The 24,012-nt window shown below is 42.8% G+C and overlaps 1 protein-coding gene across 2 annotated transcripts in view; it reads right to left on the bottom strand.

The window, feature by feature from the left end:
* Positions 1-6,297: 6,297 nt before the first annotated feature.
* The window catches only part of LOC119812347 (SEC23 interacting protein), a 45,327-nt gene continuing 27,612 nt past the window's right edge, over positions 6,298-24,012 (bottom strand). The window contains exons 11-19 of one of the 2 annotated variants that reach the window (XM_038326947.1): positions 23,573-23,725; positions 21,469-21,564; positions 19,581-19,778; positions 15,638-15,793; positions 15,165-15,267; positions 13,173-13,358; positions 12,392-12,554; positions 11,500-11,601; positions 6,298-8,014 (exon numbers count right to left, since the gene is read on the bottom strand). In XM_038326947.1, coding sequence (XP_038182875.1) covers positions 11,520-11,601; positions 12,392-12,554; positions 13,173-13,358; positions 15,165-15,267; positions 15,638-15,793; positions 19,581-19,778; positions 21,469-21,564; positions 23,573-23,725 — 1,137 coding nt within the window. In that variant the 3' untranslated portion in view covers positions 6,298-8,014; positions 11,500-11,519. Of the gene's footprint in view, positions 8,015-8,422; positions 11,383-11,499; positions 11,602-12,391; positions 12,555-13,172; positions 13,359-15,164; positions 15,268-15,637; positions 15,794-19,580; positions 19,779-21,468; positions 21,565-23,572; positions 23,726-24,012 lie in introns of those variants that run through there. The other variant, XM_038326956.1, reaches the window with a different exon arrangement.

The raw sequence follows: 24,012 nt of genomic DNA, 5'->3' as shown, positions 1-24,012 counted from the left end.
CAAAAAAAAAAAAACTGTACCGTAACTGCCTCATTGTCAGCTCCTTCAGAGACCTGAGAAAGATATACTATTACCAGAGTAAACAAGAAGTGCAAAGCAAACAAAACGCAAAACTATAGGAATGACAGAAACAGCTGGTTTCCTGGATAGTCACCCAAGGTTCCTCTGTAACACTGCAGCATCCATCCTCAGACAACAGGCCTAGAATATCTGATAGACTTTTCTGTGAAGCAGGAATTTTGAAGGACTGTCCTATCTTGTCTGAGCAAAGGTCAGCAGTCATCTTGTTTTCTGCCCTGCTTGTCCAATTTGGACAGCATACTGTCAGCAGTAGAGGCAAAGAAAGTTTCTTACTTTACCACAACAAAACAAACTCCATATGGAGGCTCTTTGATGTCCATCATCTTTTTTTGAAGCAAATTGATGCTGCTGGAGCGGATGTGTCTCACTGTCATGAAAAGCCTTATATTATTAAAATGTTTTAAATACTATATTCTGTAGGTTTTTGAAGTGCTTGAAGACCATCTATTTAAAATATATCTGTTTGACCTTGAAAATATACCTTACATGATATAAATTGATTGTTATAAATGACTATCTACTAACCTGTCTTTCTTTATTATCCTAAATAGCTCTCAAGGACTAGAACTTTACATTACATTTTAAAATGATCTTTATAGGTATAATACCTTAAACAACTATAAATATATATTGCAGAGGAAGGAGCAGCTTGTTCATCCTAGCCGCCAGGCTAGCTTACACCTGAAATAACCATACAGAAACTGTATTAATTAAATCACTGCTTGGTCCATTAGCTCTAGTTTCTTACTGGCTAATTCTTACATCTTAATTTAACCCATTTCTATTAATCTGTATATCACCACATGGCAGTGGCTTACCAGTGTCTGTCTCTGGCAGATCCATAGCGTCTCTCTGACCCCGCTTTCTTCCTCCCAGAATTCAGCTGTCTTCTCCGCCTACCTAAGTTCTCCCCTATCAGGTCAAGACAGTTTCATGATGTCATCTCAACCAGGTGAAGTTGTTGCTGTGGAGCCCCATTTTCTTCCTGGAAACTTCAAAGATTACCGTAGGAAAATGATCTGTAGGAAACTCTATTGCTCATTGTGGAAAACTTAAACATTATTTATATAGACATATATTCAATGAAGAATACAATATAGACAAAACAGACATGAAAAAAAATAAAATTTTTCCTAAAGCCTTCCTTCTGTCCCATACCAGATAGCTTCTGACATAAGACAGAAACTCTGAATGTTCCTCTTAACAACACACTTTGATTTAGAGAAGTACAGAGCCATTGTCTAACTCCAAGTCCAGCTCTATTTTTTATATATATATATATATATATATATATATATATATATATATATATAAATGTATATGTTTTGATAACCTGTCCTCATAAGTCATATTCTTTTCTCTTGATGATCCTTATTGGATAGTTATTTTTCCTTCTGTCAACATTCAAACATTCATAGTCCTTGAATTTTTGAAGATGTGAATTTTCCTGTAAAGACAAGAGCAGATCCCTGCCCCAACCCTATATGGTTTCCCTACCACCTGTATGGTTGTTATCATTGTGGATGAGCTGTCATTTCTCTTTTTTAAGAGGTTTCTCTTTTTTAAAACAAATCTTTATTATTTTGATGGTATCCATAGTTTTTCCCCCTGTGGAAACAAGAATGAAACCCGTTCCCCAACGTAGCACATCTCCTGGTTTCCACTGCAAGGTCAACATATCCTTGAAATACATTGGTTGATTCAATTTAGAAGTTTTTTCCAGCCAGGAGGTGATGGTGCATGCCTTTAATCCCAGCACTCGGGAGGCAGAGACAGGCGGATCTCTGTGAGTTTGAGGCCAACCTGGTCTACAAGAGCGAGTTCCAGGACAGGCACCAAAGCTACAGAGAAACCTTGTCTCAGAAAAAAAAAAAAAGTTTTTTCCATTATCCGATGTCTCTCTGCTGCCTTTGTTTCTTTCTCATTAGCGTTAAGAAAATTCAAAGTTAATAAAGCATTATACAATCTATTTCCGGGGGTATTTTCCATCCCTTTTTGTTTGTTTAGCATATCCTTTATAGTTTGATTTGACTTTTTTATAACTGCCTGACCTGTAGGATTATTTTGTATACCTGTAATATGCTTTATATTTAAAAAAAGCAAAAAAAAAAGGGTTTTGTTGGGTTTTTTTTTTTTGTTTTTTTACTTTATGTGAATTGGTATGAAGGTGTCAGATATATCCCCTGGAACTGGATTTTTAGACAGTTGTCAGCTGCCATGTAGTTGCTGGGATTTGAACCGGGGTCCTCTGGAAGAACATAGAAAACATGAATAAGTGTCTATGGTGTAGTATACATATTTTAATTTTCTAAACTCCGTAAAGTGGAACACATCCATCTGCCAGGTCTCATTCCTTTGAATACCCTTTGGGTTACTCCCTGCAGGCAATGGTGTTTGGTTATAGAAAGAGTAAGTAGGATGTCTCTTTATAATCTCTTTAGCTTGTTTCCATGTAATAGAAAACTCTTTGTTTTAACCTTTGCTATTGACATGATGTTTTTATGAAATTCTGAGGCCTGCAACATACTTCCAATCAATAATTGATCAATTTCTGCATTACCTTGTGCTAGAGGATTTGGCAGACCCATATGGGATCAGATGTGTGTTATGTATATAGGACAAAGCCTATTCCTGATTATGTCTTGCACCTGAATGAATAATGAAGTTAATTTTGTATCATCTGGTATAAATTTAGCAGTTTCAATATGTAAGAACTCTTTCTGCATATTGTGAATCAGTAACTATATTAACAGGTTCTTTAAAATCCCTTAGTACCATAAGAATGGCATATAATTCTGCCTTCTGGATAAATATAAGGGCTTGGTTCCACCTTACTTAATTTTTCTGATTTGTAACCTGCCTTTTCTGGTTTATTTGTATCATTTATAAAATGTACAGACTCCAGTTACCAGTGCATCACGTACAATTCGAGGAAGAATCCAAGAAGTTCTCTTTATAAGGTTAAGTCTATTGCTTTGGGGATAATTACTACATATTTCTCCCAAAAATTTAGCACAGGCTCTTTGCCATGGTTCATTGTCTTCTCATAATGTTTTTATTTCATCAGTAGTAAAAGGCACTATAATCTCTGCTGGGTCTATACCTGCTAATTGACAAAGTCTCAATTTACCTTTTATAATTAATTTAGAGACTTTTTCATATGTTTTTAATTTTTTACTTGCTTTGTGTGGTAAAAAGATCCATTCTAAATCAGGCAATGGTGGCACATACCCTTAATACTAGCACTCAGGAGGCAGAGGCAGGGGAATCCCTGTGTGTTCGAGACCAGCCTGGTCTACAAGAGCTAGTTCCAGGATAGGCTTCAAACCTACAGAGAAACCCTGTCTCAAAAAAAAAAAAAAAATCCATTCTAAGGTAATATCGTCCCTCTGTATTATAATTCCTGTGGAGAAATTCTGGAAGGCAGTATGACTAGAATACAATTCAGATTTGGATTCACCCTATCCACATGTGCCTCCAGAACTATCTCCTCAACAATTGCCAATTCCTTTTCCACTTCAGCTGTTAATTCTCTGGGACTATTCAAGTCTTTATCACCATCTAAGGTTTTGTTTAAGTGAATTATTAGATCAGGTTTTATCCCAACAGAAATGTCTCCTAACAATCTTTGAAAGTCACTAAGAGTCCGCAATCAGTCTCTCCTAATGTGTGCCTTTTGTGTTCTAATTTTCTGTAAAACTATTCTGTAACCTAGGTAATTAACAGAATCTCCTCTTTGAATCTAGTAACAACATGAAGTTATTTTAAAGTGCTCTGTAGAGTCAATGTTTGGGGGGAAAAACTACAAGAGATTTTACCCTGGAAATAAGGAAAAGAGGACAGAGTTTTAGAAAAGAAAATCCCCTCCTGATCCTTACCCTGAAATGAGTCTAAAGCACCAGAGCACACGGACTACATTACCAATGGTGTTCTGTGAGAGTCCTGACCTGCATCAAGGTGGGCACACAAAGACCAACCCCACCCACCCAGTTCCACCCACTTCACCTTCCCTTCACCCCACATGCTGCGCACGCCCAAGCCCCAGCCTCGGAGACTTCTGTAGGCACAGGAAGCTTCCCTCTGTTGTCACCCAACTACCAGGAGCCTGGCCAGAGCAGCACCAGAGACCAAGTCATTTACCCTTCTCCCAGCTGGTAAGATGTACTAGGGAAATCGAATCCCAACATACGAGTGCCTGCTGAGCACTAGGGGAAAACACCATAGTAGCTGTATGCCTCAAGTCAGATGCTGTTACCAATGGCAATACAAACACACAGGGCAGCCATGCTGGCTGTTTAGGACAGTTCTGGTCTCCAGCATGTCCCACACAGTCAGACCACAGTCCTGACCTCCAGCTTGTCCCCCACAGTCAGACCACAGTCCTGACCTCCAGTATGTTCCCCCAGTCAGACCACAGTCCTGGTCTTCAGCATGTCCCCCACAGTCAGACCACAGTCCTGGTCTTCAGCATGTCCCCCACAGTCAGACCACAGTCCTGGTCTTCAGCATGTCCCCCACAGTCAGACCACAGTCCTAGCCTTCAGCATGTCCTCCACAGTCAGACCACAGTCCTGGTCTTCAGCATGTCCCCCACAGTCAGACCACAGTCCTGGTCTTCAGCATGTCCCCCACAGTCAGACCACAGTCCTGACCTCCAGTATGTCCCCCCAGTCAGACCACAGTCCTGGTCTTCAGTATGTCCCCCCAGTCAGACCACAGTCCTGGTCTTCAGCATGTCCCCCCAGTCAGACCACAGTCCTGGTCTTCAGCATGTCCCCCACAGACAGACCACAGTCCTGACCTCCAGCATGTCCCCCCAGTCAGACCACAGTCCTGGTCTTCAGCATGTCCCCCACAGTCAGACCACAGTCCTGGTCTTCAGCATGTCCCCCCAGTCAGACCACAGTCCTGACCTCCAGCATGTCCCCCACAGTCAGATGAGCTCTGTGCAGGACAGGGGACCTATGTCTACCGTCCTCTTTTCCAGACTTTACCTGCACCCTGCCCTTAAGGAAGCACACTTTCCTCAAGTGTCATCATCACGCATCCTTTTTGTGTTTGTTTGTTTGAGGCAGGGTCTGACTTTGTAGCTCAGTCCTCCCTAGTGCTGCAATTACAGGCACAAACAGAAACACACTGCCTGGGACACTTAAAAACAAGAATCAGTCCAGCTTTGAGAGATCACGTCTATCTGGCTGGATTCATGCAAGCAGCACATACCAGACTTAGAAAACTACCTATCGTTGCAGACATTTGTGTGTAAACATGACTGGCAGCTGCCCCTCCCCATGATTTTGTGACTTTTACCTTCAAGTGCCTACTTTCTAAGGTCTTTGTCACAAACCCTACCAGGAAACACATCTGGAGACTTCTTCCCTCACCTGAGGAGAACAAGAGCACCAACCGAGGAGCTGCCCCAAAGCCCAGCAGTGGTCTCACCTTTCCAGATCTGAGCCACCTGCACTGGGGAAGGGGTTGGCTCACAAACCACTGATCTGGTGATCCTCCAAGGTCTCTTCCAAATGTTACTTGACTTTACAGTTTTGATTTTTAAATTCCCCGAATCAACACACGTTTGTTAAGCACCTTACTCAGTGGCAAGCTCTGAGGTCAATAAACCAGACACTAATACTGAGACACAGGAACCACAGAGATGGGACGGGATGTAGCTCAGAGACACTAATATTGAGACACAGGAGCCAGAGATGGGATGGGATGTAGCTCAGAGATGCTAAAATAAGACACAGAAAGCACAGAGATAGGGCGGGATGTAGCTCAGAGACACTAATACTGAGACACAGGAGCCCCAGTGACATTGCAGAATGTAGTTCAGACAGTATGGTGCTAGTGCAGTATCATCAGGTCCTGGGTTTGATCGCCAGCACTATATAAACCAAGTGTGGAAACACATACCTATAATCCTAGCATTTGGGAGAAGCAAGGGAATCCAAGGTTCAAGGTCATCCTCAAATACACATGGAGTTCAAGGGCAGCCTGTGCTATGTCTTGGAGGGATTAAAAAAAAAAAAAAAAGAGGTAACAGTGATAGAAAGTATGTATCTAGGCAAGATCACTGAAATAGTTTATTTTATGCTCCCCAACTATTAAAATGAAGTAGCAACAAGGGGCACTCGGCTGGCATGGACTCCTTCTCCAAATGCTCCTTCCCTGCCCACGACTCACAGGACACAAGCAGAATGATACAACTCAAACTTGTTACAAGTTTAAAAAGCTAAATATTTTATTAAAATACACATGAGGAACTTCTGTTTTCCCCTTATTCTGACAGTATTCGAAGTCATATGGAAACTAAGTGAACAGTAATTGTCCTGGTGGAGAGAAACGAAGGTCAAAAGAAACCAAGAGAACCCAACTTGGCTAAGTGCTTCCCTGGCGGGGACAGTGTCCTCATCTAGAGGAGGTGACTGGAAACTGTGCTGCCTGGGGTCAAAGGAAGCGCTATACAGAGTGAAGCTTCTCCACCTTCCTGACACTGCGTGGTCAGCACAGCTCCTCATGCTGTGCTGACCCCAACCATACAATTATTTCATTTCATAATCCCAATTCAGCTACTGTTATTGGCTGTAACACAAATATCTGATATGAAGGATTGCCTGATATGCAACCCCCGTGAAAAGGTCACTGGACCCCAGAGGGGTTGAGAGCCACTCTCTACACCCTCAGTTTAGAGGCTGCGGGGTGACAACACTTTAAGAAAGGTGAGGAACAAGTTTGCAGCTTGAGGGAGAGCACTGATGTCGCTGCTTTATTCACACCAATTACAACACATACACAAAAATGTGTATTGTATGTTACTTTAAAAAAAAGTCCATGTTCCATGAGAACTATGTGAATGACATAAAATGTTTCTGCTATGTAACAAAAGAGGAAGTCAGCATTCCCAGTGTTTGTTAGGAAATAGTTAGACAAGGAGTTTATAGTAAACAAAATGATGTTACAGAGCAGTCTGCACCAAGCAGCTCTACATCCCAGCAGCAGGAAATCCACCCTTTCAAACCCTTTGGTACAAGTAAAATTAAACCAAAGAACGTTTCGAAACCTCCCACTCTGGTTGTCTGTTAACTGGAAGCTCAGTTGTGGTGCCGGCACAGACACCTCAGCTGACAACAAAAGCCTGCCACGTGCTCATCTCTCCGGAGGTGGACAAGCAGGGGGCGGGGCCACATCATCTCAAGTGCTTCACTCCTTCTGCGACCAGGCTCTCAGTGATGGCGTTCGGCTTCATAAACTCAGGTCAGCTTGGCTGAGGAGCCTACTGCCTTGTCACGAGCAGGAACAACTCCACCAGGACGGCTCAGAGCCATTCACATTTAAAGCACAGCGCAAGCTTCTTTTCTTTTCTTTTTTGTTGTGAAGTGTCTCTCTGTGTTGTCCTGGCTGTTCTGGAACTTGCTATATAGACCAGAGATCTACCTGCCTCTGCCTCTGCCTCTCAAGTGCTGGGATTGAAGGCATGTGCCACCATGCCCAACGTAGCATATATAAGCTTCTGAAAAATCATGTTAGTACAGTTTCTCAAGAAGTCCATATTTAAATAAAAATAACATATTGCATTAATACAAAGAAAAATGTAGGTTTAATAGCCAATCGTTTCGAGAAATAGAAATAACCATTTGCAGCTACAAATATCTCTTCATTAGGACACACCTAATTTTGGTAACTACACAACTAAACGGATCTGAGAAATTTCCACAGCATTATTTTATGGTTGCAGATTTTCTTCTATACTGTCCAAATGTGGTACTGACTTTCTTCCCCGGTATCATTCTGTTCTGTGCCTTTTAAAATGAATTCCTACATCTGAGAAGCCGATGTCAGCAACTGCTGCTGAGTCACTTCTGTCATCATCATTGGAGCCAAGAGGGTGGGCCACCATGGATCCTCCCAACAATGGCCCTCATGCTGGAACTTCCTGTAAGACAACAGAGTCTTTAAAAACCCTGAGCGACTGTCACAAACCCCCAGTAATAACTGCTCCCTCCCATCGTGAAGTCAAGCCAGCCACATGCTCGACTTGACTAACCAATGCTGCTATAGTTCCAGAGCGCCATCAAGCACAGGGCCTCCCACACACCTTCCAAAAGGATCTGTGGGGTCTTGGGGATCAGTGAGGTCAAGAAGCACAACAAAGCTGGCCGTGGTGGAGCACACATTTGATGCCAGCACTGGGCAGAAGCAGGGGAATTTCTGTAAGTTCAAGGCAGCCTAAGTTATATAATGAAACCTTGTCTTAAAAAAAAAAAAAAAAAGGAAAAAAAAAAGGCTGGGTGGTGGCAGCACACGCCTTTAACCCCAGCATGTGGGAGGCAGTGAATCTCTGTGAGTTCTAGGCCATCCTGGTCTACCAATTTCCAGGACAGCCAAGGCAACACTGAGAAACACTGCTTTGAAAAAAACAAAAAGATACTAACATGTAGCCCTTGCCTCCAATGCCATATGATAAATTGATCAGAATGCCCAGAAAACGGATACTAGGCAAATGATAGAGGTATCAAGTAAAACATTCAAATACAGTACAGGAAACAATGACTTATTCAGGGAAAGTCAAGTCCCTCTCAAAACCACACGTTTTTAGAGTTAAATTAAGAACTAAAAGCAAGCAAAAGATATCTAAGAAGTAATTAGTTTTAAAAAACGTACTCCCAATCTAACCTAAAAATAAAAGACAAGTAACAAAGCAGAAAGAAACTGCAGGATATCATCCATCAGCTTCACTAAGCAACACATCGCACAGCCTCGGGCACACATCCAACAGCCCCTACCCTATACCTCCAGGAAATGCATCAAGGTCAAGAGGCAATTGATAAAGAAATGAAACTGGTAGGTTAAATCTAGCAAGGCTACTCAAGTTCACTAACAAAGGGAAAACAAACAAGACAGCTCAGCAATTTCTGGTGCTCAACTGCCAGAATTAAAAAATAGTCACCTTAGTGTTAAGAGGAAATAAAAACTGGCATTATACATTAACAGTAGATATGAAAACTGAGGGGCTTCTCGAGAATGCAACTGAGCAATAAGAGCAGACTAGAAAGCCTTTCAAAACGTGTGATATTCTAGATCTAACAGTGCCACTCACAGGCTTATCGCAAGTCAGAGACAGGCAAAAGCACGTAAAGCTACATGTCAAAGTTATGTACAATAGTGAAGGTGTATATGTTGGGGGGAGTTACCTAACACTCAAAAATGGAGGATAAACTAATAAAAAATATAACTATGAAATAAAATTTGATAAACCCATTCAAAAAGGGCCAATGAGATGGCTCAGAGTGGATAAAGGTGCTCATGACACCACCTTACAACCTGAGCTTGAGTTCTGGGACCCCATGCTGCAAAGAGAATCCTTACTCCAGCAGGCTGTCCACTGGCTTCCACATATGCACCATGCATGGCACATACACCCAAATATAAATACATAAATGTTAATTTAAAAGCTTTAAAATACCTAAACAAAATAAAGAAGTTGAACCACATGTTTGTATAATCCATTTATAAAGACAAAAATCGTACACAGGGCTGAGCATGTAGCTCAGTGGTGCAGTACCTGCAAGGCACTATGTTCAATCTCTGTACAACAAAGATGTCCATGTAAATGTAGACCCCAATGGGAAACCTAACACAGAAAGACAGCAAACAACATGAAATACATAAACGTAAGAGAAAAGCTGGGCTGGAGACATAGTTCAGCCACTAAAAATCTGATGCTCTTGCAGAAAACCAGCTGTTCTCTTCCCAGCACCCATACCAGGCAGCCCACAACCACCTGTACTCCAGCTCCAGGGATCCAACACCCTCTTCAGGCCTCCACTGGCTCCTGCATGCACATGGCACGCGCGCGCGCGCACACACACACACAATCATACATATAAAATAAATCTAAAGAAAGTTTGAAAAAAATTGCTTCCAAGTACATGAGGTATTTGTTGAACAAAGTAAGACAGCTCCAATGGACCATGTCACAGGGAAAACCAGAGCCTCAGCAATCGCTACTCCACACACACCATCCTCTGACCAAAGCCTCCCATCCTTCATATGTGGTCAGTGAGTCTCCACCCTCACTCTATCTTGCCTATCCCAGGCAAACACAAGTATTTGCTGACCTTGCCCAGGTAGCTGAGCATGACCAGAGAAGCCAGGCCACTGTAACAAAGTCATTAACTTCAAATTTATGATCAAATTATCAGCAGGCATTCCAACCTGCAATAAAATCCAATCATACTGGGCTGGTGAGTTCCTGTCTCTCACAGGAAGATCCATCGCCTCTTCTCTCTGCAACTGTCCCAGCAGGCCCCTAGTCTTACTCTCTGCTGATGACCTTTCCACACACTCCACAGAGTCAGAACCTGTCAGAGAACGCCTCCCTCCCCCGTCCAGCCTGTACCTGCACCCACATCACCCACCGCCTTGCTCCTTTCCTACAGTTCAGCTCTTGGCCGCACTTGGCTGCATGCTCTCTGCCTTTCCAAATGCCCACACCCCAATAACCCCTTCATCCAAAATTATCATTCTCCTCAATTCTGGACCATCCCTACTGGCAAGCTAACACCTTCCTATCCCACCTATTCCATTCCCCACTGCCTTACTTCTGACAAAACTCTCTCTCGTCACCTTTAACCTCTGGCCTGACAGTAAAGCAACTCTGATCCAGGTCACCAGCAATGACCTGCATCTGCACCTGCCTGAAGCCTGTCCTCTGACCCCTGCCTGCAGCAGTCCTCCCTTGCCTGGGCTCGACTTCTGGAGTCCTTTCACTCCAGGCCCTGCTTCACTCCTTCAAGGTAAACTGAAGGAGTTTAATGTATTTTAATACATAAACTCAACTAACTGAGTCTTTGGATGGCAAATTCATACTCATGCCTCTAAAGTCATCTTTAGCGCTCAGATTTCTTTTCACCTTCAGACCAACATTATCAACTACTGACTTAACAAACCAGAAGTGATTACCCACCACCCCACACCCAAACCCCTGCTCCCCCATGGGCCCTGCAGGAAAAAGCACCACCACTCAGTTCCCATTAAAACCCACAGGCATCCTCCGTAACTCTGTTGCTTTACATCACAGTGACTTCGTTAGCGGCTCTGAGACCCAAGTTCAGTCGTCTCTCATCAGTCGTCTCCTGTGGCCAGAGTTCAAGTCACCACTGTGCCAGCTTAAATGGCCTTTTTTTTTCTTCTCTTTTTTCCTTCTCTCCTCCATTCTCCTCTTAAGCTGGCATGGCCTGGTTTGTCTTTTAAACACCAGTAAAACGTCCTTAGGCTTCCAGCTGAGTCCACTCCTAAATTCTAAATGAGAGTGAAAATTCCGAGAGGACCTGATTTCCCTCTATCATTTATCACATGGGACCTACAATTTCAGCAACACAAACATCAGCATTACACATTTAATAAGGATTAACTCACCCAGTAAAATGCAAATCTGCTCAGTGCTGGGGCTGCTCTGGACTAATGTTCATTGTTCGATAAATTTCTTTTAGTAACAAGAGGGCAGTATCTTCAGATTCCCTAGCAGAAAGAAAAAAGTAAGAAAGAATTAGTAGGGAGGTAAGTGCCCCACATGCTATTCTATTCAGTTCTGAATGGGCAGATGACAGCAAAGCATGGAGCACAGAGCAGTCTTTAAAGCCTGTATAGACTCACTCCAATCAGTTCCAAAACAGTCATGCTGGAAATCTCCTCAGTGATGGGGGACATATGGAAAAATGGCTTTTAAAGACCTTAAACTTCTGCCATTAAAGATACCCCTATAGGGGCTGGAGAGTTGGCTCAGCAGTTAAAAGCATTGGCAGCTCTTCTAGAGGTCCTGAGTTCAATTCCCAGCAACCACATGGTGGCTCACAACCACCTGTAATGGGATCTGATGCCCTCTTCTGGCATGCAGGTGTATATGCAGATAGAGCACCATATACACAGAATTAAAAAATCTTAGGGAAGAAAAAGGATACCCCTATAAAAACACTGCACAAGCACCAGTGGTCTCTGGTCAGGGCAGATGACACGCTGACACACTGCCACCTTGTGGATTACTGAGTTCTATGCAGACTTAGAAAAGTTGCCAACAAGTCAGAAATGTAAACTGCTGGCCAAGTCTCTCCTCGATATCTGCATCTGGATTTAAAAGAAGCAAGCAAGCAACAACAAAAACCTAAAGGGGGAAATGTTTTTGACTGTATGAGTTCAACAGGTGAATCTATTAAGTCCTCACAAGTAGGTAATTAGTAAAAGACTCCCACTACAGTGAAAATATTGTACTAGTTAAAGCCATTCAAGGAGAATCAAAGTGAAAAATACTTACCAATAGCATAAGTGACTCTGAAGAGCGAAAAGATATTCATTAAAACTCTCTATTGGCTTTTCTTGAAGAACGTAATCAATCCGGCGGCCTCCATTTAACATCCCAACCTTGCCCACATAGTCCTCATCCTTGGAAAGTTCTGGACTTTCAACAATCTTTTCCGCTAGAATTTAAACCATTTCAATATCAAAGTCAATCATTCTCTAACTTTAGCTGACTCTCTGGGTTCAATGAATATCACTTGACACTCATAGCAACCGAGGAGCTATAAGGCTCACTCCCCAGTCCTCCAGAGAACAGGGAAAGAGGGCTGGTTCCCCGAGATAGAGAGAGAGGAGAGAGAGCCAACAGCTGACAGAAGTTGTGAAGGGGTGAGAGAGCATTGCAGAAAAAAAAGAAACAATTAGAATCCAAAAGTCACAAAGAAGGATGATCTGGCATTGCATACAGAGTCTCAAAACCACAGTTCAGCAGGAGCAGAAAGATGAACCCTCATGGATGCTTTACAAAGCCTGAACACAAATTTAGCCTCAACTCATAGTCCACCCTGGCTTAACGACCCAAAATAAAATCTTAAAATTGCAGAGAAAAGCCCAAGAACTATCAGGTAAAAACTTATTTAACAGTTAGTGAAGGGTGATGTGGAATCCAGAGGACATATTCTCCTTCACAGGAGTTACCCAATCTGACGAGGTGAGAAAGGGAAACTGTCTCCCACAGATTACACGCATTATGCTCTTCAACAGCATGGCAGAGAAAACGCTTCCAACAGCAAACATACCTTCCACTACTTGCTTTTCTTCCTCTTCTTTGATTTGATTGGCCACCTTTTCCAGTTCTTCTTGCAACTGCGTTGAAGAGGTATGAGCACGTGCAAATTCGTTGAGTGTCTGCCAAGCACTTTTCAGAGAGCTGATAAAGCCCTGCTTCAAATCGGATCCCATTCGAGAAAGGCTCTCTTTCAACTCTAAACAGATTCAGATGACACACCAAGTTAATTAGCCACTGGAATTCTGTGCCATAGAAATTAAAAGTAAACATGTCACCAGACAAGTAAGGGCCTCCTTCTCCCTTAAATCTTATGGGAGACTCTTGGAACCAGGAACTCTCAATAGAGTAAAACGCTGATTTGCACTGTCCTAGAGCCTGTCCTGGAACTAGCTCTTGTAGACCAGGCTGGCCTCGAACTCAGAGATCCGCCTGCCTCTGCCTCCCAAGTGCTGGGATTAAAGGCATGCGCCACCACCGCCTGGCTTGCACTGGATATTTTTGAGACAAGATCTCACTCTAAAGGGCTGGACTTGAACTAGAAATCCTCCTGCCACAGCCTCCAAGCGCTAAAATTAGACGTATACACTACCATGCCTGGTTTTTTGTTTGTTTGTTTTTGACGCAGTGTCTTGGAGCTTCAAGCTTAGGGTGCTCCTCACATCTCAGACTGCTGAGCATTGGGGTTACAGGCATGAGCCACCCCAACCAGCTTTTTGGGTTTTTTGTTTTATTTTGTTTTGTTTTTTAAACAATTTGATCCATCCCAAACCTACAAATTTTTTTCTCAAAAAGTTCAAATACCATAACATAGACATAATCCTATCAAATATAACACAGACATAATCCTACACTTTATTTATTTATTATGTATACAGTATTCTGTCTGTGTGTATGCCTGCAGGCCAGAAGAGGGCACCAGACCCCATTACAGATGGTTGTGAGCCACCATGTGGTTGCTGGGAATTGAACTCAGGACTTTTGGAAGAGCAGGCAGTGCTCTTAACCTCTGAGCCATCTCTCCAGCCCAATCCTACACATTTTTACCAGAAATTTTTAAAACAGTCCTGTAACAGCTGGGCATGGGGGCACAAATCTTTAAATCCCAGCATACAGGAGGCAGAGGCAAATAGATGGATCTCTAAGTGCAAGGCCAGCCTGGTCTACAGAGCAAATTCCAGGATAGTCAGAGCTGTAACACAGAGAAACCCTGTCTCAGAAAAACAACAACAAATGGAATAAAGGAACTGAGGAGACAGCTCAGGGTAAGTGCCTGCCGTGCGAGCGTAAAGGCCTCAGTTTGAAGCCAGGAATCCATGAAACCCGTTCAGAGTAGCATGTGCCGTGTACTGCGGAGCTCCTGAGGATATTCCAATTTTGAAGATAAGCCCCACCCCTTCGATACCTGTTTGTCTAATATTTAAATCACTCTGCAAGTTAACAAATTTCTAATTTTAACTTCTAAAAATTTTATTTCTTTTTTTTACATTTATTTATTTTTGTATGAAAATATATACCTTTTTAATGTTAGTCTTCTCCTTTTCAAAAATGACACACTACCATAATCTAATCACAAGAGGGCTGGAGAGGTGACTCGGTGAGTTAGAGCACTGGCTGCTCTTGCAGAGGACCTGCATTCAATCCCAGCATCCACGCGGTGGCTTACCACAATCTATAACCCCAGTTCAGGGGATCCAACACCCTCTCTTGACCACCATGGGAACCCACGATGGAAGCTCTCCTCTGACCTCCAGATGTACACAGTGGCACATCACAAAGACATCACACACAACAATACAGTTTTTAAATGTTCATAATTCACCACAGTTTACAATATCAACAGGAAAGGACAACTATGTGGGGGTTTTGTTTTTCTATTGTGCTTTGTGTGGCAGGGTCTCACGTGACTCAAACTGCTTGTGACTCATTTTGTAGCCAAGCACACCCTTGAATTCCTAATCTTGCGTCTGCTCTGCAGTAAGTGCCCAAAGCAGTTGCTTCTTACCTAAGTGAAGCCTCTTTCTGCCTTTGTGATGTGGAATGAGAACAGCTTTCAAGTCCAAATCTGGAGCCACCATGGGTTCTAATCTGTATGCCACCGGATCAAGCTGCGAGGAGGAAGAGCAGAAACCCGTGAGTGCTTATTTGGAGTTACATGCCACAGTTAGGGAGGCAAACCGCTAACTGGCAAGCCAGAGACTGACTTCTTGCCATACCTTACTCAGCTAATGGCAATTACAAGATTTTCAATTTGTAGGTGAAATTATTTTGCAAGCAAAGCAAGCAATATACATTTTCCTTTGAACAAAAGCTTTCTGATAGAAATACCTATTGAAAAGTGCATCGGACTCTTAGGAGGGACAGCTGAGCTCTGCAACTTGTGCCTGCCATTAATTTCCAAGAGCCTGAGAATCTCTTTGGAGGAAAAGGATAGAGCTTTCATCTTTTTAAAGTGCAAAGTAAATTCAAGCCGCTCACCGGATGGTAAATGTTGAAGAAGCCTTTGCAGGTAGGGAGGCGGTAGTTCTCATCGATCCTGTCTACACCGCGGAGAGTGAGGAACATGCCGATTGGAGAGCCCAAGGCAAAGAAAATCTCCGGCTCGAAGTCTAACGAGTTGTAAGTGACAGAAACCTAGGAAGGAACAACAATAAAAACCATTCTTCCATGGTCACAGAGACAAACTCTTTGAATTTTTAAATGTTCTTGGATCAGGTTCAAACTGCAAAACCTACAGTCACCCTGCTTGGGCCTGCTTCTACTCTTGGTCAAGTTTCTTTTTTTTTTTTAATATTTATTTATTTATTTATTTATTTATGTATGTATGTATGTATTATATATACAATATTCTGTCTGTGTGTATGCCTGCAGGCCAGAAGAGGGCACCAGACCCCATTACAGATGGCTGTGAGCCACCATGTGGTTACTGGGAATTGAACTCAGGACCTTTGGAAGAGCAGACAATGCTCTTAACCTCTGAGCCATCTCTCCAGCCCCCTTGGTCAAGTTTCTTAATGTCTTTTGCCTCTGCCTCAGTTATAACATGGGGATTTTCACTGTACCAAACTCAATATAGTGAAGAATGAATAACTAAGGCCACAGAAAGCACTCATCAAAACAAAGAGAGGTTCTGTGTTAATGCTATTACAATTCTGTCTTCTCCATAGGGAGTTAGAGGCAGGAGAATAAGAAAGCTCAGGGTCATCCTTGGATACAGTGATTTAAAAATCAGCTAGGTTTGGGATGGAGAGATGGCTCAGTGGTTAAGAGCATTGCCTGCTCTTCCAAAGGTTCTGAGTTCAATTCCCAGCAACCACATGGTGGCTCACAACCATCCGTAATGAGGTCTGGTGTCCTCTTCTGGCCTGCAGGCATACAAACAGACAGAATACTGCATACATAATAAATAAATAAATATTTTTAAAAGATCAGCCAGGTTACATAAAACTCTGTCTCCAAAAAAAAAAAAAAAAAAAATCACTTACAGCAAGTTCCCTGTTAGAAAATGGTTTGTCTAAAGAGCTTACTTAGGACAGCTTGCATGAAGTGTCCCAAGGGAAAAGCAGATATATGTGTGATGACATGCTATGTTTACAAAGTTTATTATTTATTTTATTTCAGGAGCAGAAAATGTTTTGCCATGTTAGTATTTTGGGAACGAAGAGCATGATCCAAGAACAGAAGTCCACTAGCAGACCAGATGAGAAGACCATCATGCCCGCTTCACAGGTGAAGACAGCGGAAGCCAGGGAAGTGATAGCCCTCACCGAGAGCGCAGTTAGTGAGTGACACAGTGCAGACTTAATCAAGTCTTTCTACAGACACTACTAGGCTGCCCTCCTAAGAATCAAACTTCACATCCTTACATTTGCCTTTATCTCTAAAAAGTCAATATTTTTTAAACTGGACAGTGGTTTCGCACACCCAGCACTTGGGAGGCAGATCTCTGAGTTTGAGGCCAGCCTGGCCTACAGAGTCCCAGGACAGCCAGGACTACACAAAGAAACCCAGCATCAAAATAAAATAAAATGAAATTCAAGTTTTGCTCCACCATGAGGAAAAAAACAAAGCGAAAAGAAAAATCAGTATATAAAACAAGTACTTACAGCTCACACAAGAGGCCACAGCCTTAACAGTTCAGGATTTCTTTCTTTTTCTATTCTTTTCTTTTCTTAAGATAAGTCCTCACTACGTAGCTTGAGCTAACCTCAAAGTGCTATGCAGCCCAGGCTGGCCCGGAGTGCACAACCTCTTGCTGTAGTAGCCTTCAAAGTGCAGGGATTACAGGCATATATCCCCATTATAGTCTGGAGAATTTGTGTAAAGGGACATGCAGTTCAATAGCAATCAGATAAAATTGATACTTTGTAATAGAAAAAAAATGTCTTAAGAAACACAAGTGAGGCTTGAGGGTGTCTGGATAGGGAAAGCATCTGCTTCTGATCCCTAAAACCACACAGAGATGCCAGATGTGGTGGTGCATTCTTGAAATCCCAGTGCTGGGAGGCAGAGACAGGAAGCTTGCTGGCCAGCCAGTCTAGCCAAATGGGTGATTGACAGATCAAGAAGAGATCCTGTTTCAAAGGAAGCAACCATTGTTCCTGAATATCCTATCCAAGGTTGTCCTCCAGACAACACACACAAACACACAATATGTTTTGTTTTGTTTTTTTTTTTAAAAAAAAGTGCTCAATAAATACAGTGTGATACCATGTTGCCATTTTCCTGTAAGGTCATCAGAAACATAAATAAAACACAAAAAAGAGAAAAAGCAATTCAATTTTTATGTTTAAAAACTACTTCTTAGCTGGGCAGTGGTGGCTGCCCTTACTTAGCTAGCCCTCAGGAGGCAGAGGCAGGCGAATCTTGGAATTAGAGGTCAGCCTGGTCTACAGAGTGAGTTCCAGAACAGCCAGGGCTACACAGAGAAACCCTGACTTGAAAAAAATAATTCTTCTAGAAGGAAGTTAGAAAAGTGATCCTAGAGGCTGGAGAGGGTGCTCAACAGTTAAGAACACTTGATGTTCTTGCAAAAGTCCTGAGTTTGGTTCCCAGCACTCATGTGGCAGCTAACAGGCATCTGTAATTCCACTTCCAGAGGATCCAAAGCCCTCCTCTGAACTCCAAGGACACCAGGCACAGAAATGATACTCATTCACACAAGCAGGAAAAATATTCACACACATCAAATAAATAAATCTAAAAACAAACAAAACCATTGTGAAGGTGATCCTATAAGCACATTTTTAAAGGAAAAGGAGGGCCTGGAGCATGTCATTTACCTATCATAAATATGTAAAGCACCAGTTTTCATTTTAACACTGGAAAAAAAAAGAATAGGGGCCGGAGAGATGGCTCTGTGGTTAAGAGCACTTGTTCTGGAGGAATATCCAGGTTCTATTTCCAGCACCCACATGGTGGCTCACAACCATCTGTAACTCCAGTTCCAGGGGATCTGACACTGACTTCTGGTCTCTGAGGGTACTGCATATAGTACACAGACATACATGCACACAAAACACCTATATACATAAGTAAAATATATCTTTTGAAATAATAATAATAAAAAAGACAAAAAGAAGACCGCTAACAATGCATGGCAAGGTCCAGGTGGGAGGTGCAAGCCCAGACTGCCAGGAAGACTGGCACTTTGTACCAGCAGCAGTAACTGAGAATTTTCAAGTGTACATCACCAGTCCAGCTGCACACATAAAAACAAACAACCGCCGGGTGGTGGTGGCGAACACCTTTAATCCCAGCACTCGGGAGGCAGAAGCAGGTAGATCTCTGTGAGTTCGAGGCCAGCCTGGTCTACAAGAGCTAGTTCCAGGACAGGCTCTAGAAACTACAGGGAAACCCTGTCTCGAAAAAAAGATAAAAACAAAAACAAACAAACGAACAACCACAAAAAAGGCTTAAAATACTGATCACTGGACTGCTCTATTAAAGGGGTTTAAAACTAGAAACTATATGTTCCATATGTGCTCAATTGTGTATCCCACCCCCAAAATACGTGCTGGAGCCTAATCTCCTGTAACTCAGAACGTGGCTTTATTTAGAAACAACGAATGAAGGAAATTAGGCTCCAGCATATATTTTGGGGTCCTGAGTTTGAGCCCCAGGTCACACACGATAGGAGAGAACTAACCCCCACAGGATGTCCTCTGACATCCATATTGAGTGTCATGACATGCATACACACACAATAAAAAAATCAATTTTTATAAATACAATCTGACCAGGCGGTAATGGCTCACACCTTTAATTCCAACACTCAGGAGGCAGAGGCAGGAGGATCTCTATGAGTTTCAGGCCAGCGTGGTCTACAGAGTGAGTTATAGGACAGTCAAGGCTGTTACACAAAGAAAATCTGCCTCAAGAAAAAAAAAACTTAAACCGTTAGCTGTCAGCACACACTCACCTGTCCCGTGCCAACGTCAAAAGACTCATACTCAACTTGCACAGAAGACACGCGTGCCCCAACTGACAGCTTCCTCTCCGACGCGTTGTTTTCTGGAGAGGGAAGAGCCACCTCCCTGGTCTTCAGGACACCGTCGTCTCGTCCTTTCGTCGCAGCAGCCATCGCTGCCTTCTTCTCTGACGCTGCTTTCCTCTGCTCCTGTGGAACAGACCAGTTGAGACAATCTTGAGGAACGGCCACTTCGTAGCTATCACTGTAAGAAATGCTGTCATGCAATTAGGGAGTTCTTAGTAATTCAGGCAGAGTAACAACACTGGGGCTATTGGGAAAAGCTACTTCTTAAAAATTATTTATTTTTTAAGCTGGGCATTGTGGTGTACACCTTTAATCCTAGCACTAGGGGACAGAGGCAGGCAGATCTCTGAATCTGAGCCAGCCTAGTCTACAGAGTTCCAGAACAGCCAAAGATATAGAGAAACTCTGTCTCAAAATGAAAAAAAAAATTTTTTTATTAGCTTTGATATGTGCATCTGTGTATGTGTCACTGTGTGAGTGAATGTCACATGTGTGTTGGTTCCATGGAGGCCTGAGAAGGGCACTGCATCCCTTGGAGCTGGAGCAATAGGAAGTTGCAGCTGCTGTGCAGGTGCTGGAAATCTAAACAGGCTCCTTCTACAAGACCAGCCAAGCTCTCTTAGCTGCATGGCAATCTCTCCAGACTCCCAAGAAAATGCACTTCTTAAAGACACATACTATCATCAGGAAAGACATGCCATGATAGTTATAATAAAATGTATAATCCTTAGAAAAATTAACATTACAAAAGACAAAATATAGCAAAATAGCTAAAATTCAATCTAATATTGGCTATCTTTGAATCTCAAAATTATTAAATATGGGAAGGCAGATACAAAACAGTACATTCTACCTACTCTACTTATGACTGTCTAGACAGAAACATTTCTATTAAAAAAGAAATCATGTCGGGTGGTACTGGCGCAGGCCTTTAATCCCATCACTCAGGAGGCAGAGGCAGGTGGATCTCTGAGTTCGAGCCAGCCTGGTCTATAAGAAGAGCTAGTTCCAGGACAGGCTCCAAAGCTACAGAGAAACCCTGTCTCGAAAAACAAACAAACAAATAAAAAAAGAAACCACAGTGGTGACGGCCAGAGGCAGGAGTAGTCAGTAAGCAGCGCAGTGGCGCTGAGACAGACACATTCCGCTTCTGTGCTGACTACACAGGTGCCTAGTTGTCAAACTTCACTGCCCAGAATACCTCAAGAGTTATACATTTCCATAAGCAAACTGCAAAAGCAACGGGGAAAATACATAAGCGATGCTGTTGCTAATGAGGTAAAGCCCATGCCCAAAGGCGGGTAAGCACACCCTGACTGCACACACTGTCAAGAGAAGGCCAACACCCTCCTCTGACTTCCACGAGCACCAGGCGTGCACAGAGTACTCATGCATACATGCAGATAATCAGTCACCCACATAAAATAAATCTTTTAAAGAATTTTTAAATAAACTAGCAAAAATGAAAAGCCCCTTTTCCGGGGAACCCTCTGTCCCTGGAACACCAAGCTGTTCAGTCAACTGCAAGATGGATATAGACCCAGTGCCAACGGACTCTGGAGCCTGGGCTTCCGTTTGTGCTCCTGGTGGAGATAAACTAGTTTGCCAACCACAGGGACTGCAAGCTTCTAAGACAAGAATGGGAGTGAAGCACGGCGCTGGGGCTGAGGCAGAAGGATCGCGCTGATGTGAGTTCTAGGCTAGCCTGGGCTACAGTGTGAGTGAGACCTTGCCTTAGAAAATAAGAACAAACAAACACAAAGGGCGGGTTACAAAACGTGCTCATTTTCTTGAGGACAGAAATGAGCCTTACCAGTTTGGCTGCTTTAAGCTTTACGAAATTGGCTATCTTCTTCCTGGGCCCAAGGGGGATCCCCATCTCCTTCAGGTCCTCAACTGTACACATAAGCTTTAAAGAGAAGCAAAAGCATATGAATTAATCAGTCTAGAGACAGATAAGCTGAAAATGGGATACAAAGAATACTACAAGAATGAACTAAACCAACCAAAAAGTCAGTCAACCTTCAAAATAGCTAGGGCTTTTTGCTTGAAATATAAGATTATTTTAAGCTTTAAAATGTTCAATCTCAGTTTGCTGGTAGGGCACTTGTCTAGCATATGTGAAGCCTTGGCTTCAGTACCTAGTACTATTTTTTTTAAATGTTTTTTGTTGGTTTTTTGAGACAGGGTTTCTCTGTGTAGCCCTGGCTATCCTAAAACTTACTCTGTAGACCAGGCTGGCCTTGAACTTGCAGAGTTTCACCTGTCTCTACCTCCCAAGTGTTAGGATTAAAAGCATGCACCAACACTACCTGGCTTAAAAAATTTTTTTATTTAGCCTCTCTATTAAAAATTCTGTTATTTTTAATAGAAAATATAATGTCATACAAAACTCTGAAGTTATACTGTTAACATAATGAAGCTCTCCCCTCAGACCTCTCCTGTCCATCCTGGTCCCAAGCACCCAGTTCCTTCAGTGGTAACTGTAGCACTCTGCCTCTTCAGAGATCTCACGTGCACACAACAGCAACATGCTCTTCAGTGTATGTCGACCTCAAGCTTTCCTCTTTTCAACCACGCACCTGACAGGTCAAGATGGATGACAGTATCCATCACTCAAGCGCAGCGAGTCCTGCTGCAGGGCTGCACAAATGACGCCACTACACCGTCCGTGTGCACTGTGGCAGCTAAGGTTCACGCTACTGAAAACTTCAGTGAGCATCCTGCAGGTATTCCCAGAGGTTTCTTAACAGAAAACATTTCTAGCAGTAAAGCCAGCATGGCAAAGGGCACACGACTTATTTTTGAAGACATTAGGAAACTCTGCAGAGACTGTGCCCATTTATACTCTCAGTAACCAGAGCTAAGTGCCAGCTCCCCCTCCTCCTGCCACATAGACTGTTACCAAGATGGGTTAAAACCAGTATCGCATTACTCTTAGTGAGCATTCTGTACTTGTTCTCCCAAGAAACAAGGTCACCTGTTCTTTCCTGCAAATCATGCTCCTGTTTCCAATGCCTCATTGCCTGCTGCTTCCTTAGCTACACAGAGTTCTGTATAAACTCTGACCATAAAAGCTGCCTGTGTCGGTGACCAGGTGCTTTTCTAATCCATCTCTGCCCATTAGGTATTGTCATGCTGTTTACTACTTTGAAATTCTTGTCCATGTATGATTTCTGAGTTTTGTCTCATGCATACCTTTAAGCCCAGCACCCAGGAGGCAGAGGCAGGCAGATATCTGAGTTCATGCCTGCCTGATCTACAAAGCAAGTTCCAGGACAGCCAGAGTTGTTATACAGAGAAACCCTGCCTCAAAAAAAACAAAAAAAAAAATAAAAAATAAAAAAATAAAAAAGCTTCACACATTTAATTTTTTTTCCTCAAATTTTAAAAAAGTTGTATTCAGAGCCAGGCCATAGTGGCACAGCTTTTAATTTCAGCACTCAGGAGACAGAGGCAGGCGGATCCCTGTGAGTTCAAGGCCAGCCTGATCTGCAAAATGAGTTAAGGGTAGCCAGAGCTACACAGAGAAACCCTGACTTGAAAAACAAAAACAAAACAAACAAACAAACAAAAAACCTGCTGTGTTTATTTTATGTGTACACATGTGTTCCTTCGGTGTATATGTGTGCAGTATGTGTGTGCTGGTGCCCACAGCAGCCAGAAGAAGGCACTGGATCCTGGAAAGGAGTTACAGACTGTTGTGAGCCACGTTGTGAGTGCTGGAAACCAAACCTCAGTCCTCTGCAAAGAGCAGCAAGTGTTCTTAACCTCTGAGCCATCTCTCTCCCCAGCCCCCTTTTCTGTTTTTTAAACATTAACTTTCTGGCTTATGTGGAATAAGTTCTGCTGTAAGAGTGCTTCATCATTCTTCAGCTTTCAACCTTAAACACAATGAACCAGGTTATTAGCAGTACCAAAGACTCCATATCCATCTTTTCCTTCTCAAAAGTGCTAATGTAATCAAGGAGGCTGAGTGCTTCCAGGGTTCCATGCAAAGTCAGGGGTTCTTCATTCTCAACATCAAGTCCACAGGATTCATCTGACATCAGCTTTGGCTCTTCGGGTACCTTAAGAAAAGAGGAAAATATTACAAAGCTCAGAAAAAGTTCGCATAAAATGTCTCGTGATCTACAGAAATCTGAAAGGGCTTTGCTCTACAAATCAACTAAACTTCAGCACTTTGCCATCTTCACCTGGACTTTAAGGAATATTTGTTAGTAAATCACTTATGCTTCCACTTTCTGTAATAATTTACTTTAAAACCAGGTGGTGGTGGTGCACACCTTTGATCCCAGCACTTGGGAGGCAGAGGCAGGCAGGTCTCTAAGTTCGAGACCAGCCTGGTCTACAAAAG

This window comes from Arvicola amphibius, chromosome 1, assembly GCF_903992535.2.
Source record: "Arvicola amphibius chromosome 1, mArvAmp1.2, whole genome shotgun sequence".
Taxonomy (NCBI): Eukaryota; Metazoa; Chordata; class Mammalia; order Rodentia; family Cricetidae; genus Arvicola; species Arvicola amphibius.
This window is presented reverse-complemented; position numbering and strand designations above follow the sequence as displayed.